The sequence below is a fragment of the Ochotona curzoniae genome, unplaced genomic scaffold (genome assembly GCF_017591425.1).
Source record: "Ochotona curzoniae isolate NIBS_2020 unplaced genomic scaffold, NIBS_Ocur_1.0 contig_1014, whole genome shotgun sequence".
Classification (NCBI taxonomy): domain Eukaryota; kingdom Metazoa; phylum Chordata; class Mammalia; order Lagomorpha; family Ochotonidae; genus Ochotona; species Ochotona curzoniae.
The window spans coordinates 20,280,691-20,297,323 of NW_024464920.1; the positions used below are offsets into that span (position 1 = coordinate 20,280,691).

The window sequence follows — 16,633 nt, forward strand, 5'->3', positions numbered from 1 at the left end:
CAACAGGTAGACTGACACTTCATCTTAACCTTGTTCTATTTTGCAAAAACTATGTGAATTAAGAAAGATAATAGGTTATCTGGAATCAGTCAAAAATAATTTCCTGCACTCAGGCTGAAAGAATTCCAGTTTGAAGCTGCTATTTTTCTCATATGAAATTGTGCTTATTATACCCCATTTATAATCTAACCAAACACATTTTCTTGATATGCTAATGCTTTATGCAAACCTCCTCTTTGATTTTGTCATATAATTGTAAAAGATTCATTTAAATGAATCAGACCTGAACGTAGCTTTGAACAAATTTTCTAACAAGAACAAATTTTGTATTTCACAAAGTAGGCAATTGTTTTAACATTAACTTGTATTTACACAGAACTTTTGTCTTCTGACCTAACTTACCTTCATGCACTTTCTCAGAATGTCTCACCCACAATGAATGAAAAGACACACACACACACAGATGCACACACGCAACTGAAATTAATGACTGAAATCACAAAACCTTCAGGAAGACAGAGAAGTGGGATGTTTCTCAGTGGAAGTCACAGGGACTCTGGCACTCAAGTGCCACTATTTCTAAGCAAGTTGCCTAGCCTCTGTAAGCCAGAGTGACTTATCTCCCAAATGGCACAGGAATATCCACGTTTGGGGGTTGCAAAGCAAGGAATAGAGAGATCAATCCAGCATGAAGCCTAGCACATAGAGTGCTCAACATATACCTACTGAATTAATTACATTTGAAATATATTACTAAACTAAATTACTAATGTTATGTAATGGAAAAGTGTAGTGATTACATAACTAGATAGCTAAGATGAAAGTATAATTAAAGATATTTTAACAATTCTCTGATTAACACACAACAGAGGCAGCAGTGTGTGAATAAGTCAAGTGTCTTGACCTTAATAAAACATGGCTTGGTTAGGGATTGAAGGGGCACTTACTCCTGAGACCTGGGCATGGATACAGCCATACAAGCCAAAGAGCTGAAGGAACTCTTGTTTTATCTCTGCATTTTCGTAAAATAGATTCACAAGTATTATTGGAGAGTCAGTATATTGTATAAACAATTCTAACACATAATGAATTATTATTATTCCTTCTCTAAACCTGAGTCAGCATTGACCTACCAGTACTAGAAATAATAACTGATGAAACTATGGCGATTTGTGTTTCCCCTACTTTCTCTTTGAATCCAAAAGATAAAACCACACAGAGTCATCATAAAGGAATGATGCAGTGAGCCTCCCATTAGGGAGCACATGGTGTAAGGCCAGAAACACGTCATGAAATGCTTGGGCAGCCACCTGAAAACAACGACAAAAAGTCAACCTCAGAAACCTCATAATCTAATTTATGTTGAAACAGGTAGAATGATGACTTTTAAACTTAGGAATCAAGCCACTGAAATACATATTTCTAATTAAATATGTTATTTGCAGAACATTAGTGACCAAGGGATTTGTGCAGTTGTTTTATCCTTAATTATGGAATGAGCTCTGGTATTTAGTACAAAGCCCAAGAACACACTCTGATATCAGTGAGCACAATTCAACTTGGTGTTGCTTAATGCTACAGACATGAATAATGATCACCAACCAGAATTATTTCTTCCTCCTCTGGCTTCCCACAGCACTTCCTTTCTATAATGGCACAGAATTGCATGGCTTGCTTACAATCTGTCCCCTCCCTGGGACTGAGCAGGGTCCACAGAGGGCCATATCTCACGAAGTTGCTGCAGTCAGTATTTAACGCAATGCTTGCCATGCTGTTCAGGTAGCAGGAATGTTTATCAGAATAAATGTCTTTTTTTTTTATTGCTTTCAAAGCACATGCACATGTATGATGCCAGCAGATACCCAGAACACTGAGTGTGGCTGCAAGGCAGAAAATTCTGCACAGCTCCTGCTTGACTGACAGGTAATCTGAAGGTCACTGAGAGATTATGTGACGTCTGAAGGGCACATCATTCAATGTTGAATTTCAAATTGTAAGAGTTTTTTGAATAATACAAAATGAAAGCAACATGTCAAACTGTTTTACACACGTCTACAGGGGTCTGTGAAGAGTATGCGTGGCCCATCGTCTCCATCTTTGTCCTCGCTGCTGAAATGTGACTTCTCTTATTCATCTGATAGGAAAGACCTTCAGAAACCATCCATATGTAATTAGACAAAAACGGCATCGATCACATGCAAATATGTTGGTTGCTGCAAAGCAGTTGTCCGCCTTTAAGAGTTTACTGCTAGCCACCCAATTCAGCTCTCTCACAGGGGAGGGGAAGGCGACAGATTTGTCATTGCAGTCCCACACTCACAGTCCTGCCCATTCTGCATAGAGAAGCTTCTCTGTAAGTTCACTATCAGGCAATCGTGCTGAGGCCGTGAGAAAACCATTGTCTGTTGGGGCAGAAGGGTCGCAGCCAGGGCTGGAAGGCTGCAGCGGTGGACTCCTGGTCAACTGACTCTAAAGCCAGCCGTTTAAATAACAGCATCTCCCACTAGATCCCAAGCTTCAAGAGGACAGACTGTTAAACCCCCAAATTAGGGAATGGCACGTGGTGGGTACCATCCTCAGCTCAATTTCGGGCACTCCTGTTAACTTATCAGTAGTACCACCTTTGGTTAACAGCTAGTTACACCTCAGTGTGAAAAAGTGCTAGGTGCATCTTTCATAAACTTTATTACAAAAACTGACTTGCTTATTTTTAAAAAATTTATTGGGCTTGACAGCAAAGGTAAATTATCTTGCTAGCTCAGCTGGACCTACGGATGGAACTCAGGAGTTACATCAGTTATGTAGTGTACTGTTAAAAGTCAACATTCCAAAAAAAAATACTTTAACAGAAATTAACAGCAAGTATGTCATCAAAGGCCAGCATGATGCCCAAGAAACCAGAAGCAGTTTGTCTCTAAAGAGGATGGGATAACTCTCTTGGTAATTTCTCTGCATCCAAAAGAAAAAAGGAACTCACCTCCCCCCTCCCCCACCTCAAGCCTCCACTCCCCCCACCCCCGCACAAATACTCCAACCATTTTCTCCAGGTGGAAAGTTGAAAGAGAGCAACGTGCCAGCTGCACCTACCCAGCGCTCCCAGGGGTAGAAGAGCAAAGTTCTAGGGCACAGCCTTCCTTCCCAGAGCCCCAGAGCCAGGCGCACTCGGCTACCTGCTCCGCGCAGCGCCGCGCCGGAGGAGCTGCCGCGGCGGAACAGTTGCGTCTCCATCTGGCCACCAACCCACCCAAGCTTTCTTCGCCTTCACCACCACCTTCCTTCCCCAGCCCCCAACCCCCCTTCGCCCTCTCCTTTCCGTCTTCCCTCTCCACCCCCGCCCCTAGTCTCCTCCTCTTTTTCTCACTACAAGCGGCCGCTGATGCTGAAGCCGAGCGTCACTTCGGCTCCCACGGCAGACATGGCGACATTGACAGTGGTCCAGCCGCTCACTCTGGACAGAGGTAAGGGAGCCGTTCGCCCGCCAGGCCAGGCGCCCCTTCTGCTTCCTCATCAGCCCCTGCCAAGTCCCCCCCCCGCCTCCGGGACAACGGGACGCGTCAGGCAGAGCCAAGACAGACAGAGGCTGGAAGGCGTCTGCTCTGCCGAGCCCAGGATACTTTCTTCGCCTTTCTCTCACGGCCACGTCCCCGCTGCCCCTTCCCGGGGACCCGGCCCGGCTGAGGGGCGTCTTCGCCCAGCTCTGGCGCCCCCGCCGCCACTCCCAGTCCGTCTCCCGGTTGCCCCCAGGCCGCCGGCTTTGTTGGAGCGGATGCGCTGGGGGAAAGCGCTGGGCGCCCGGGGCTCCGGGTTGCTCAAAGGGGGCAGAGAGAGAAGGTTCGCCCGGCCGGCCGAAGGCGAGGCTGGTCAGGGAGCCGCCTGCCAAGGCTGCGCGGCCCGCGGACTCGGGAAGAAGGAAGTTTGTCCGGGCGCCTGACGGGGCGAGGGTCAGGAGGGCTGCTGGTGCTCTGGTGGTCGCCCTGGGGCAGGCGGGGCGCTCCCCCGGGGTGGCTGGGCGCACGGGGCCGGGCTGCCGCGGCGGGGAGCTGCCCTCTGCCGGAAGGGCAACGCGGAGCGCCGGAGCCCGTGCCCTGGCTGGGGGGCGGTTGGCGCGGCTGCTGCCCCTGCGGCGGGGTCGCCCCGTTCCCCGGCCGCTGACAGCTCCCAGGCGGCGGCGCCGCGTTTCTCCCGCCCTAGCCAACCTTGCTTCTCTCACAGCCTGGTTGCTGCCGCCGAGCTGCCCCAGGGGCTGCGGAAAGCGCAGGTTGCAAAGCGCAGGTTGGATAAAAAATTCAACGTGTGACCTCCTACCCTGTGAGAGAACGGTGACCTCTGACTGGAACTGACAGACGGTGTTGGCTTGGCCCTCAGGACCCCGGCCCGTGCCGCCGGTCCCTCCAGCTGAGAGAGCGCGGTCCTCGGCCGCGGCCGGCCTTCCGGGCGCACTCGCGCGCGCGGGGTTGCACCTGTCCCCGGGTGCTCGGGCTTCCTGTCTGGCTTCACCTTCTAGTTGTGGAGATGCTGGGATCCCACGGCTCACTGGCGGAGGAGGGAAGCTCCACGCCAGTCGTGCTCCACTGCGGCTGGACTTAGGACCCTGAGCGGCTATCTGGAAATAGTGTGCTGGGGTGGCTGGGGAGGCGGGGTATGATTTAGTTCAATGTACCTCTAGAACTATTCTTGCTAGCAGATTAAACTGGACTCTCGGGCAAGGAAAAAAAAAAAAAAAGCCTCCAGCTGCTAGTCCTGTAAAAAACCAGGCACCTCAGTCCGGGATTTTTACTTTGGAGAAATAGTGGATGATTTAACTCAATCTGTTGATGTCAGAAGAGATGTTGTATGGAGCCCATGATAACCTGACTCGGAATAAGAGTAGTAAATAGTAATAGCAAAAACAATAATAATAAAAATGTTTTACTTTAGAAGATGTTGATGTGCATACCAGCACATGTGTAACTGTAGTTAAAGAGCTCAGAGATGTGTTGTATAATCCATGATCCCCTCTTCTCTCCCCCCATGCCATCAGCAGCACTAAGCAGGATAAATCCATCGTCGGTAAGAGCCAACCAGATGGGAAGCTATTAGAAACTATGGATTTTCCAAGTCTTTCTCTGTTAATGTGATGAGCTCTTACGTTGTCCCATTACAGAAATCACAGTCATTAAGCATCCCAAGTGAAAAGATGATCTTAGGTGCAAAATTTCCAGAAAATTGCATGCCTGAATAATCGTATACACTACTCTTCCTCCTACTACTACAAATGTCACACTTTTTAGATTTTGCCTTTGCCCTAAGATGCCTCAGCCACTTATGAAAAGGAGATACTAATTAAATTCATTCTTTAAAAATATATTTATTTATGCTACATCAACATTAAAAGAGAGAGAGAGAGACACATGTTGCATTCTCTGGTTTACTGCCTAAACACCTGTAATAGTCACGGCTGCACCGGTTGAATCTGAGAGCCCAGAAGTCGCTTCTGGTCCCCAGAGGAAAAGACTGCAGACAGATCTGAGTAAGTCCACCAGTCGCTCATGCAGTGGCTGGAATCTGGATACTATTGTATCTGAAGCCAATATCTATAAATTTTTGCCATCTGGTTGAAAGGCTTAATTGACTAATTTCATCATTAAGCCACTAAGAAGAGGCTAACTTTTTTTTTTCTTAAAGGGAGAGGGGAGCATCTTTTCACGAGGCAGCCCCTGAGCGTCTGCCTGCATCCTACTTCCAACTTTGGATTCCCTCTGAATGAGTCAGGTAGACTCTTTGGACACCTGTTTCCTTCTGAGGCTGTGCAGATTTACCAGAGTATCATTCAGTTAAAAAGTGAAGGCTTTGAAGTTAAGACTTACTTTTTGGTTATCTACTAGGAGATTTTCCAGAACACCCCTCTCCCAGGCCCTTACCCTTTGATGTCTTCTAATTTACCTTCTGCTTTAGCCTTTTCTGTTGAATTTCTCTCCCATTGGGCCCCATTTATCTCCAGTGGCTGGAGCCCCTTGAGGGAAAAGACCATTTGCTTTTACTTGTTTGTTTTGCTTGCTTTTTTTTTTTTCCTTTTTATTTTCTTTCTTCCTTCCTCTCCTCCCTCCCCCCTGGAGGAGCTACTATTTGAAAGGCAAAGTGATAAAAAAAAAAAAACAGAGACCAAGAGAGATTATCTACCTGTTGGTTCTGTCTGCAAGTAGCCAGAAATCCCAGGAATTGGGCCCAGGCTGAAAATTGGGACCAAAAATTCTGTTCAGGTCTCCTTCGTGGGCAGCGGGAGCCCGCGTTCCTGAAACACGTCCTGCTGCCTTTCCGGGTGTGTTAGCAGGAAGCTGCGTGGGAACTGTACTCCAGCATGGCATGCTAGAGTTGCAAGTGGTGACTTACCCCACTTCACTATGACATAGGCCCCATTTGTAAATTCATCTTGAATTCTCAATACTTGCCATACAGGTAGATGTGACAGCAGAGTGCCCACAGCACTGGCATCCCATATGGACACCAGTTTATGTTCTGCCTGCCCCACATAAGATGCAGCTCCAGGATCATAGCCTACAAAAGCAGTGGAGAATGCTCAAAGTTCTTGGGTCACTGTACCCATGTGGGAGATCTGGAAGAAGTTGGCCCAGTTTTGGTATTGCAGCCATTTGAGGAGTGAATCAGTGGATGGAAGATCTCTCTGTCTCCCTGTATACTCTTTCAAATTTTAGAAAGATCATGCAATTATATATATATATATATATATATAATATATTTGTCACTGTCCCTGGAACAAGAACACAGTTCAACAATAAATTCTGAGGCAGTAGCAAGTAGGTTATACTCCATTTATGACACCTTCATCCCATTGCCCAGTGCCTTTCCATCAGCTGATCCGCATTGAAGTATAGCTTGTGTACTCACATGGGGGTCTTGAAGGGACTTCTGGGCTCATTACAGAATCAGAAATTACTGTAAGATGGGGTCAGAAACCAAAGGAAGCAGTGGCTTAGGCAGTGCTTTAAAAAAAAAAAATAAAAAGGAGCAGGGTCTAACTAGGGAAATGAAGTTCAGTGCACAGAGAGACCAAGTTTTGGCCTTGGAAAGTACTGGACAGATGACACAGGTCCATGGTACTTATCTTGTTGCTGCATGTGATGCATGACAACCAGGACACAGCTCACCAGCTCTGCAGTTTATAACCAGAAGGTCAGATGGTCCAAGGAGAGAAACGAAAGAAGATGCTAGGCAAAGCTTCCCAAGAGCATCTCAGGGGATCTAAATACATAAAACAAAATTTTAGAGCTATTGATTCTTTTCTATCTTCACTTTAAAGATAAAAAAAAAAAAACATGAAATCAGTGATGTTAAGAGATGGTTTCAAGGTCACTCTAATGCTTAGTGACACAGTGATCCAAAGATACAAAATTGGATTGAGGATTTCTCTCTCCCCAAATTCAGTTGACATTCATTGGAAAGTTATGGGGCTGGTGTGCTACTTCTGGTCCAAGTTCCACTGTGCCACTTTCAATGCAGCTCCCTGCTAGTGTGCTTGGTAAAGCAGCAGAATATGGTACAAGTCCTTTGGCTCCTGTATGCTTATTTGACCTGGCTCAGCCCTGGCTGTTGCAGCCATTTGGAGAGTGAGCCAGCGGATAAAAGCCTCTCTTCCACTTCCTCTCTCGCAGTAACTCTAACTTTCAAATAGATAAAATTAACCTTTTTTTAAAAAGTTATGAATTGCAGAAATGTGCCTGTGGCTTCCTAAGACAATTTTGGAAAGAAAATCCTTCCAAGGTTCAGAGCAAAATAACAATGGTAATGACTTGGGACTTGCTGACTCTGGACCTATACTATGCCATTCATCTAGCCACGAAGACACATGAGCCCTGAGGAGGTTCCTGCGTGGCTGTGGGCACGGAAGTTTCCTGTCCTTGGCATGTCTCACTCCAAAGTGCCTTTTAGGATTTAAAAAAAAGCCAAAAAAGCCAAAAAAGCAGAATTAATAATATGAGTTTATTTTGGTGGGAAAACTTTTTTGGTATGAAAATGTTTCATATCATGCAGAAAATACATATTATGAATAACCTGTAGATGAATTTCAAATTTTATCTTCATTAACTGGAAGACACACATGCACACACAACCCCCCCCCCCCACACACACACAGAAACACTTCATTCATTGACTCATTCATTCAATATCTATTTATCAACTACTGTTTAAAAAATTCAAAGGGAATACCAGGAATGAAATTTCTCCTTCTGTGGACTTCTAGAACCTAGCAGTAGAGACAGAAAATAAGTAAGAAATTACTTATTTTAACCAAGCTTGGTTTTAATCGCTGTCACAAGATAATTCCAAATGATGTCTACATGCCAATGAACACAAACACACACATTCTCATATACACATATGACAACTAGTATTATTAACCAGGAGAGACAGAACTGGATAAAAGGAGTGATGAGTGCTGCTATTTTAGATATTTCAGTGAGGGTAAGCTCCCCCTAAGTGAGAAAGGAAACTTTTAAAGGTACTTGAAAGAAACGTCTTCACAGGATACAGCTCCTACATGCTTCCTGGAAACCTCAAGGAAGTCAATGTGAAAAAGTGAGCCATGGGAAGAGTGATGCAAAATAAGAGGCATGAAGTTGATACTCAGGGGACAGATGAAGCAACTCATACTTAGAATACTTAGAATTGTTTTTAAGTTTTTCATTTAATTATGTAGCTGAGAGTGTTCACGCCCACTTCCCACTCTTTCAGATTCCTGCTGAGGGCCAGGGCTGAGTTGAGCCAGCAGCAGAGAGCACAGATCTCACTCCCTTGCCTCCCATGTAGGTGGCAGGATGGCATTTATGTCTATGCCATTGCTTACTGCTTTCCTGGACCTGGGGTGCCAGGAAGCTGGTGTCCTGAGCTGGAGGTGGGATTTGAACTCACACACTCCATTCTATGTAGGATGTTGGTGTCTTAATGGCTAGATCAAACTCCCACACTCTGGATTTCAGATGAGTTGAAAGCAAACATGTTATTATGGTACAGAATAATGGGGAGTAGTTTTGGTAAAGGAAGGCTCATGAAGAAAGGAAAAGGTGATTTGGCTTTTGATGTGTTATTGTCATGTAGTCCTTTGGAAAGCGTTTGGAGAGAGACAAAAGAGAATATCAAGAAGCAGTTCTACATTTACAATTTTACTACCATCTGTAACCAAGAGAACGAGCAAAAGTGAAAATTACCTAGAAATAATTGAACTCCATGTATGCGTCCTGGGATAGAAATTTGTTTTTGCACGCCAAAGATGTCTACAGAATGACGTTTTCCTTTTTCTTGTTACTAGAACATCATTTTATAATTAGATTTTCAAAGATACACTGAGCACTATAATTCACATGTCGGTCTGCATAAATCTACGTGTTGACCCTAGGTGGCCGTGACATGAGATGTGTCACTTTTTCAGTCTTGTCTTTTACATGGTCAGTAGTTCAGGAAGGAGTCCCTGCGATTTACCCTAATGTTAAAAAGATGCTGATAAGCAGATCAGCGTGGAATTCTTTTCTTCTAGACTTTAAAATACCAACAGCTACTCTCCCCAACATCAGAGGTTAGAACTTGCACACATTTTAATCTTTAAACCAAGAATGCCGTTCACATCAACTCCATGGAACCAAGCAATGCGTACTGACATCTAAAGGACTGCTTCACTCTAGTAAAGACTGTGTATACTTAGCCAGTGTCTTAAGTACGGCAGCCCCAACGCTCCTTCCTTTTCTGTTTCAAAGTCATAAATGAGACTGAAAGAATTCTTGAGCATTTAGTTTTTGTTATTTTCCCCCTACTTTTTAAAATCAGTGACTTCTTGCTTTAGAAAGTCATGATCCATGAAGAACAATGCAGAACACTCTCTTGAAGAAAGACCAATAATTAAAAATTTCTGAATGTATATTGAGATTTTATAATTTAAAATGCATAATACCTTTTGATATGATCAGTAGTGTATAATCTACATTTAGTTATCTCTGAAGATAACATATCAGTATTACTGTCATTCATCTCTCTTGTGAATTAATTCAATTAGAATAAGTTGCAAAAAATGGAAAGCTTTATTTCTTGTCTTTAAATTGTAATTTAAAGTATTATTTAAAATTTTAGTGTGCTTTTTCTTTTTTAAAAACATCTAACTTTTGTCTTTAAAAATGCGAATATAAAATCCGAAGCTATTATTTTCTGAATCTCAACCTTATGGGGGAAAAAAAAAAACCCATAAGAGCAAAAAATGAATGTAAATGAAAATTCCACCAGTGCCACACTTTTCATAGCATTTTTGATACATTAAAATTTTTCTCTTCCCTTTTCACTTTTCAAGGCATGCAGAGCTTATTACTTCATGTATCTTCCAATTCAAACCTTGGGCAGCCTACAGTTTTTCTAATCAGCTGTAGTCACCAGTTTTTATAAAGTCTGTATTTGCCTGAAAATTGCTTTTGCTCACAGTCCAAAGGGACTTGCCCCTTCTCTCTTTTTGTTAGATTAAAAAAAAAAAAGGAAAAATAGATTAGAAAAAAAGGAAAATAAAAATAAAATTTTTTATTATGTGGTTTGAAGGATGTATGCCCAATGCTTTTAATTAGGGAGTGGAAAAAAACAAAGAACTGATTGTACTTGATGTCCCTTGGCCTAAAGTCCTCACACCCTAGCAGCCACATGGAGTTTATTCTACAAATGTTAAATGCTAACTTGTATGCTCGCATTTTCTATAGGCAACAATACACATTTTTTAAAAAAGTATTTTTATTGGCCTTTTACTTGGGGGAACAGCAATGCTTAGTGTTTTATTTTGTACTATGTAAGTAAAGAACACTTTTCTCAAGTCACAATTTTGCCACATGACTTTTGTTTTGTTAATGAAAATTACAAAGGAGTTTAATTTGATATATTTTGATTGTAAATTGCAGTTTTCCTTTAATTTTTTTTTTTAATTTGTTTGAGGGTGGAATTGGACGAGCGAGTGAGAACGAGAAAGTACGCTCACCTCCACTCATTCAGTGCAGTAGTCCCTGCACCTGCTCAGGCTGGGTAGAGGCAGGTTCCAGAAACAGAAACACAATCCAGGTCTCCCACACTGGCGGCAGAACCACAGCTCCTTAAGCCCCAAAAGATTTTTTTAAACTACGGAGTAGACTACGGAATTTCTTACCCCACAACATTCACACGTAAACTACATTTTCTTATTTCATAATAAAAAAATGGATGATGAGTAGTGGAACTTTTCTGATAAAAAATTAATATTGTTTTAATTTGAAATCTCTCTACGTTGGCAAATATGAATATACTCTTGGAAAAATGACACCGATTCTGTCAATGCTTTGCTTCTGGTCTGTTGGAGAAGACTTTTGGTTATTTTATGATTGAGTTTTGCTGAGCGATGTGAAATCCAAACGTGAAGGGGCGTCTTAATAGAAACAAACATAGCCAAATCCCACATGGAAAAAAAAAATCATGTGGGATTAAAACTTAATTGGAAATTCTCCTCAGATACCTGTCCTTGGAAAGAAAGTAGGGCTTCCAACTGTGAGGGTATTTTTCCCTAAGAAACATGGAAGCTCTTCCAAGTCCAACTAGTCCAGCTGGTTTTGACTTGCCCAACTTTGTGCGGTAGTATCATAGCCAGTGAGGTTCATCCAAGGTACAATTATTGCTCACTGATTACTTGCCCATCGTGTTGTTAGTTAAAATTCAATTTAAAACTTTTAATACTAATTTTAGAATTACTTTTAACAAAAAAGAGAGAGAATGTGGGAGTTACAAAATAGCCATCAGCTTTAAGCCTTTGAGTTAGATGGAGGGGGAATAAACCATCAAATCAGAGCTAAATCTCTTTAACAGCAACGAAGAACTGAACTAGAGAGTATAATTGAAAAGTATAATTGGAAATCATTTGGAGGAACTATGGAAAATATCTGTAATTGCTAATGGACAATAACCTGGCTTCCAAAAAGGTGACTAACAGATTTAAGGAAACTATATAAGCCAATATATTTGTTGCCTCTCAGATTAAAAATATGACATTTTTATTGTGTTAGAACATGTTTGTATTTACTTGAACTATGAGGAGAGGGAGGGACGGAGGGACATGAAGAGAGAGTGAGAATGAATCAGAGACAGAGACAAAGGGCGCTTCCATACACTGGTACCCCAAATGGCCACAATGGCTGGGGCTAATGCAGACCAAAGCCAGGCACTGGGGGCTGATTCAGGGACCCGTATATAGAGATCAGAGGCCCATACACTTGCGTAATCCTCCACTCGCCTTTCCAGGCATATCAGCAGAGATCTAGATTAGAAATTGAACATCTGATATTTGAATTGGTGTTCCCACATGGGATGCCAGGTTTAGAAGTGGCATCTTAGCTAACTGAGCCTCCATGATGCCTATTACTAAAATAATGGAATAGTGCCATTTTGAAGATACAGTGGTAGTGTCTCGGATGCTCTGTGTGGTCTTGTGAGGGCAGACCTGGCCGAATTTCAGACCTGAGCCTTCGCCACGTTGTATCCTGTTAATGCCACAGTTGTTGCATGTGCATGTGCATGTGGAAAGTGTGTGCAGGTGGGTAATGCAGTGATTGACTCATTGCATCCTTGGATTTCTAGTGATTGAATGCAGCTCTGGGGATGCTTAGGTCTCCATGTTACTTAACACTGTTGCCCAGGTCAAGTATATGGAATAGTTTAATTAAATTTACCCTGTGGCAAATTGAGGACAATAGCAATTAATTTGGCAGAAAAATAATCAATATTCTGGAATTTTACTCAGACTGAAGGGCAGATTACAATAAAAGAAAAAAAATGTATAGAAATGAATGAAGTTTTTACTCTTTAAGATTGAAACATAATAGAATATGGTCAGGTTTATCAACTGACTGGAACAATCCAGTGTAGGAGTTACGGATTTCAAAAAGGTGGAGGGATTGATTTAATACGTTTGTAATGAATGTTGATAACCTTTATTAAACTATAGAACCTACAAATCTCTCTTTAAAATTACATATAGGCCCAGTGACTAAATCTTCACCTTGCATGTGCCAGGATCTCATATGGACACTGGTTCATGTCCCGGCTGCTCCACTTTCCATCCAGCTCCCTGCTTGTGGCCTGGGAAAGCAGTAAAGGATGACCCAAAAACTTGGGACCCTGCGCCAATGTGGGAGATTCAGAGAAGGCTCCTATCTCCTGGCTTCGGATTAGCTCAGTTCTACCTGTTATGGCCACTCAAAGAGTGAGTGAATCAATGGATAAAAGAGCTCTCTCTGTCCTTCTCTCTGTAAATCTGCCTTTCCAGTAAAACTAAGTGACTCATTAAGACAAAGTAATAAAAAAATAAGCAAAAACCTTAAAAAGAAAGCAAGCAGTGATCAAAACATAATAGATAAAAAGGGAATGGAACAAAAGATGGATGATAATAAGGTAATACAGTATCTGTCCTGCAAGATAGCTGTGAGTAGTGAGATCATGGGTGGCCAGCGCTGCACAAGGTGTAAGGGGACGATCTACTACCATTTCCTTCTAGTGTCTGATTATCTCTAGTTCATTTCGAATTGTTTTGGAAGCCACAGAACGCTTAAGAGCATGCGCTGTGGAGCCTTTCCGCCTGAGTTTGAATCCCTGTGTTTCTGCTTAACAACTGTGCAGCTTGCATGGATGTGACTGTTTCCTTATCCATCTAATGGTGATTATAAAAACAGCAATGACTAAATCGCTGCTAGTTAAATGAGGTCATAGGTTAACAGTCCTTACCACACATCTTATCCCACACAGTAACTCCTCAACCATGACAACGGGGTCTTCCCCAAGTCCAATGTGTGCTCTGTCCCCAGTCTGCAGCCTTGTCCACTGGCTGCTTCGGTCTACACGTAGAGACAGGGCATGGGTTGACTTGGTCTTTGCCAGCAGTGGAAAGCATTCAGAGAATCACAGTGTTTTCTGTGGTCTCAACTTAATTTCACAACCCCAGCCATTCCCCAAATCGCTTATCTCTTGATGCTTCAATAACATTAAAAGTAAACAAATAAATGCTGCTGGAACACATACTACAAGACACAAATGATTCTGCCACCTGAAAACAGAAATTTATTTATTTTTATGTTCTTGTTGCCTGAAAGTATGCAAATCTTTGATGATTAAATTGGTGGCCTGTCTTAAAATATGGCGTAATTGCTGGGGGCAAAATTAGATAAATAAACAAAGGATATAAGGTGGGAGATTTTTATTTCAGAAAATGATGCCCTGTATTTGTATTGCTCAAAATTTAGAATCGTTGCCTTCCAGGAATTAGTGATTTCTTTGTTCCTGGAAATGTACAGGCAAAAGGTGAATGGCAGATTGAGTAAGTGCTTCAGACTGGTTTTTAGTTTTGTAAGCATAAGTTAATCATATACAGGTAATGAAATAGGGGCAGGCATTGTGGCACAGAGCATTAAGACAGCACACAGGATGCCCGAATCCCATACTGGAGTACCTGGGCTTGAGTCTTTCCTACTTTGCCAAATCAATTTCTTGCTAACATGCGTGGGAAGGCAGCACATGATGACCCAAATACTTAGGTTTCAGCAGCTCACATAAGAGGTCAGAATCCAGTTCCTGGTTTTTGGCTTTGAGTCGGTCCAATGTTGATTGTTAACAGACATTTGGGGAATGAATTAGTGCATGGAAGATTTGCCTGTCTCCATCTCTCTCCCTGCCCCTCTCTTCTCCTCTCTGTTACTCTGCCTTTCAAATAAATAAGTTTAAAAAAATGTTTTTTAAATGTCATTTGCTGTTTGGTCAAGTTCGATTTATGAATTGTTGTAATGGTGCTGTTTAATTGCAAAATATCATACTATGCTAAGAGAGACAGTCATGTGGCAGCTGGAGCTATGAGCTCTAAACCCAAAGGTCTATCCTTTTCTGCCCATCCTCTTCTGCTATCCATGTGACCCCATCTGTTACTAGCTACATTACCACCTTTTCAGCACTTTAGTTTTTATCCATGAAACTGAAAATTCAAATAGTCCCTACTCAGAAGGGACTATTATATACTGAGAAAATGCATCCAAGTGCTTAGAACACCCCTAAATCCATAGTCGGTGCTCAGTAAGAATCGATGGTCTATGCCTTTTTGCCTAGGTGCATGCATTTTTCCCAGGGAAAGAAATGAAAACAAGCAAACCTTTAGACTTCAGTCAACATGGACTTGAGTAAATTCTATCCCCCACTCTCTATGAAAATCTAGAGTATTACTTAATCTGTCCACATTGCATTTCTTTCATCCTTATGTGAGCAAAAATGATTCCCCCTTTGCGTGATCATACGGTCCTTGTATTATTCTTTTCCTTCACTTGACCATTTGAAGAAAAGCAAACAGGAGTCTGATATGTCCCAGGTCCCAAGCCTGTAGTTAGGGATGGAGCTAGCAATCTAGAGGAGAAGATAGACATTAGCTGGTGATTTATGTTGTCATATTTTCAGTGTTATACAATAATTCACACACATTGAGAATTTATGACATCCCAGACCTTGTATTTTGTGTTTTATTTCAGTTAATACTCTTGACAAAAAATATGTAGCAGGAACTATCTATATTTTGAGCAATCAGGAACTGAAGGATATAAAAGCTTGATGAAAGAAATCAGTGCACAGGCCAGAATCTGGAGACCCTGGACCACATTGTCAAAAGCAAGTGATTGTGAACTTGTAACACCAGAGGCTTAGGGACAGGCAAAGGCTTCAAAGAACAGACACACAGACAGGGAAGCACAACAGGAGAGCATGTTGCCCCAGAAAAAGGACAGAACTTTGTCTGGTGCCTCCAAAAAAAAAAAAGTGTATGTAATACCAATGTTGGTCAAGATGAATTCAGATAACGTATTTCAAAAGTGCCGCACAATCATTGGAAAATAGCAGGTATTTTAAATGGCTGTGCTTTTGTTAATAGTGGCTGCCAATTGCCTAGAGTAAAAATATCTACAGAGAGAATTATTAGAACGTACCAACAATATTCTACTTCTTCCTCCCAGGCTGTGCCAGGGAACCAAGAAATAATTACCGTGACATTCATATTGCCTTTTGCTGATCTGTAATGCACAAATAAAACTTCTTTATAGGCCTGGAATGTTGACAGCTTCATGTAAGGAAGTGAAAAAGTGGTAACAGGGCCCCAGTTCTTTCATTATAGAGTCTACCACCAAGTAGAAGGGAAGAGAAAGGATTTGGGAACCCAGCAAAATCTGAACCTCAGACACAAATTGCAAATTATCACTTTTTCCCCCCCTTAAAACATTAGCTCTGAGTATCTTAAAGGGCATAAAATACTTTACCTGCCCATTATCATTAACATGCATTCCATGTGGTTTTTGAGCTTGGGTTTCAGCGGCCAAAGTAAAATCTTTCTTGTCTAGCACTAACTGTGGAAGCAGTGTTCTTACTAAGTAACACAGATAACTGAAGCTTTCTTTTTAAAGCCCATATAGGGTTTGTTTTCTTTCCTTCTTCAACATAGAAAATGGTTTGTTTCTGAAAAGATATAATGACCAAGACAGAACTAATGAAATAATAAAACCTCGTACACTTTGCTGGAGGACTTCTGAGGCACTGCTTCGGATAGCTCAAAGGGTACTTTTGCGTTATTCCA

The 16,633-nt window shown here is 42.2% G+C and overlaps 1 protein-coding gene across 1 annotated transcript in view; it reads left to right on the forward strand.

Annotated features, from left to right (window-relative positions):
- Positions 1-3,179: 3,179 nt before the first annotated feature.
- Positions 3,180-16,633, forward strand: part of LIN7A (lin-7 homolog A, crumbs cell polarity complex component) — a 138,841-nt gene continuing 125,387 nt past the window's right edge. Inside the window, exon 1 of the mRNA XM_040989920.1 lies at positions 3,180-3,458. Within this exon, the coding sequence (XP_040845854.1) occupies positions 3,377-3,458 (82 nt within the window). The 5' untranslated portion in view covers positions 3,180-3,376. The remainder of the gene's footprint in view (positions 3,459-16,633) is intronic.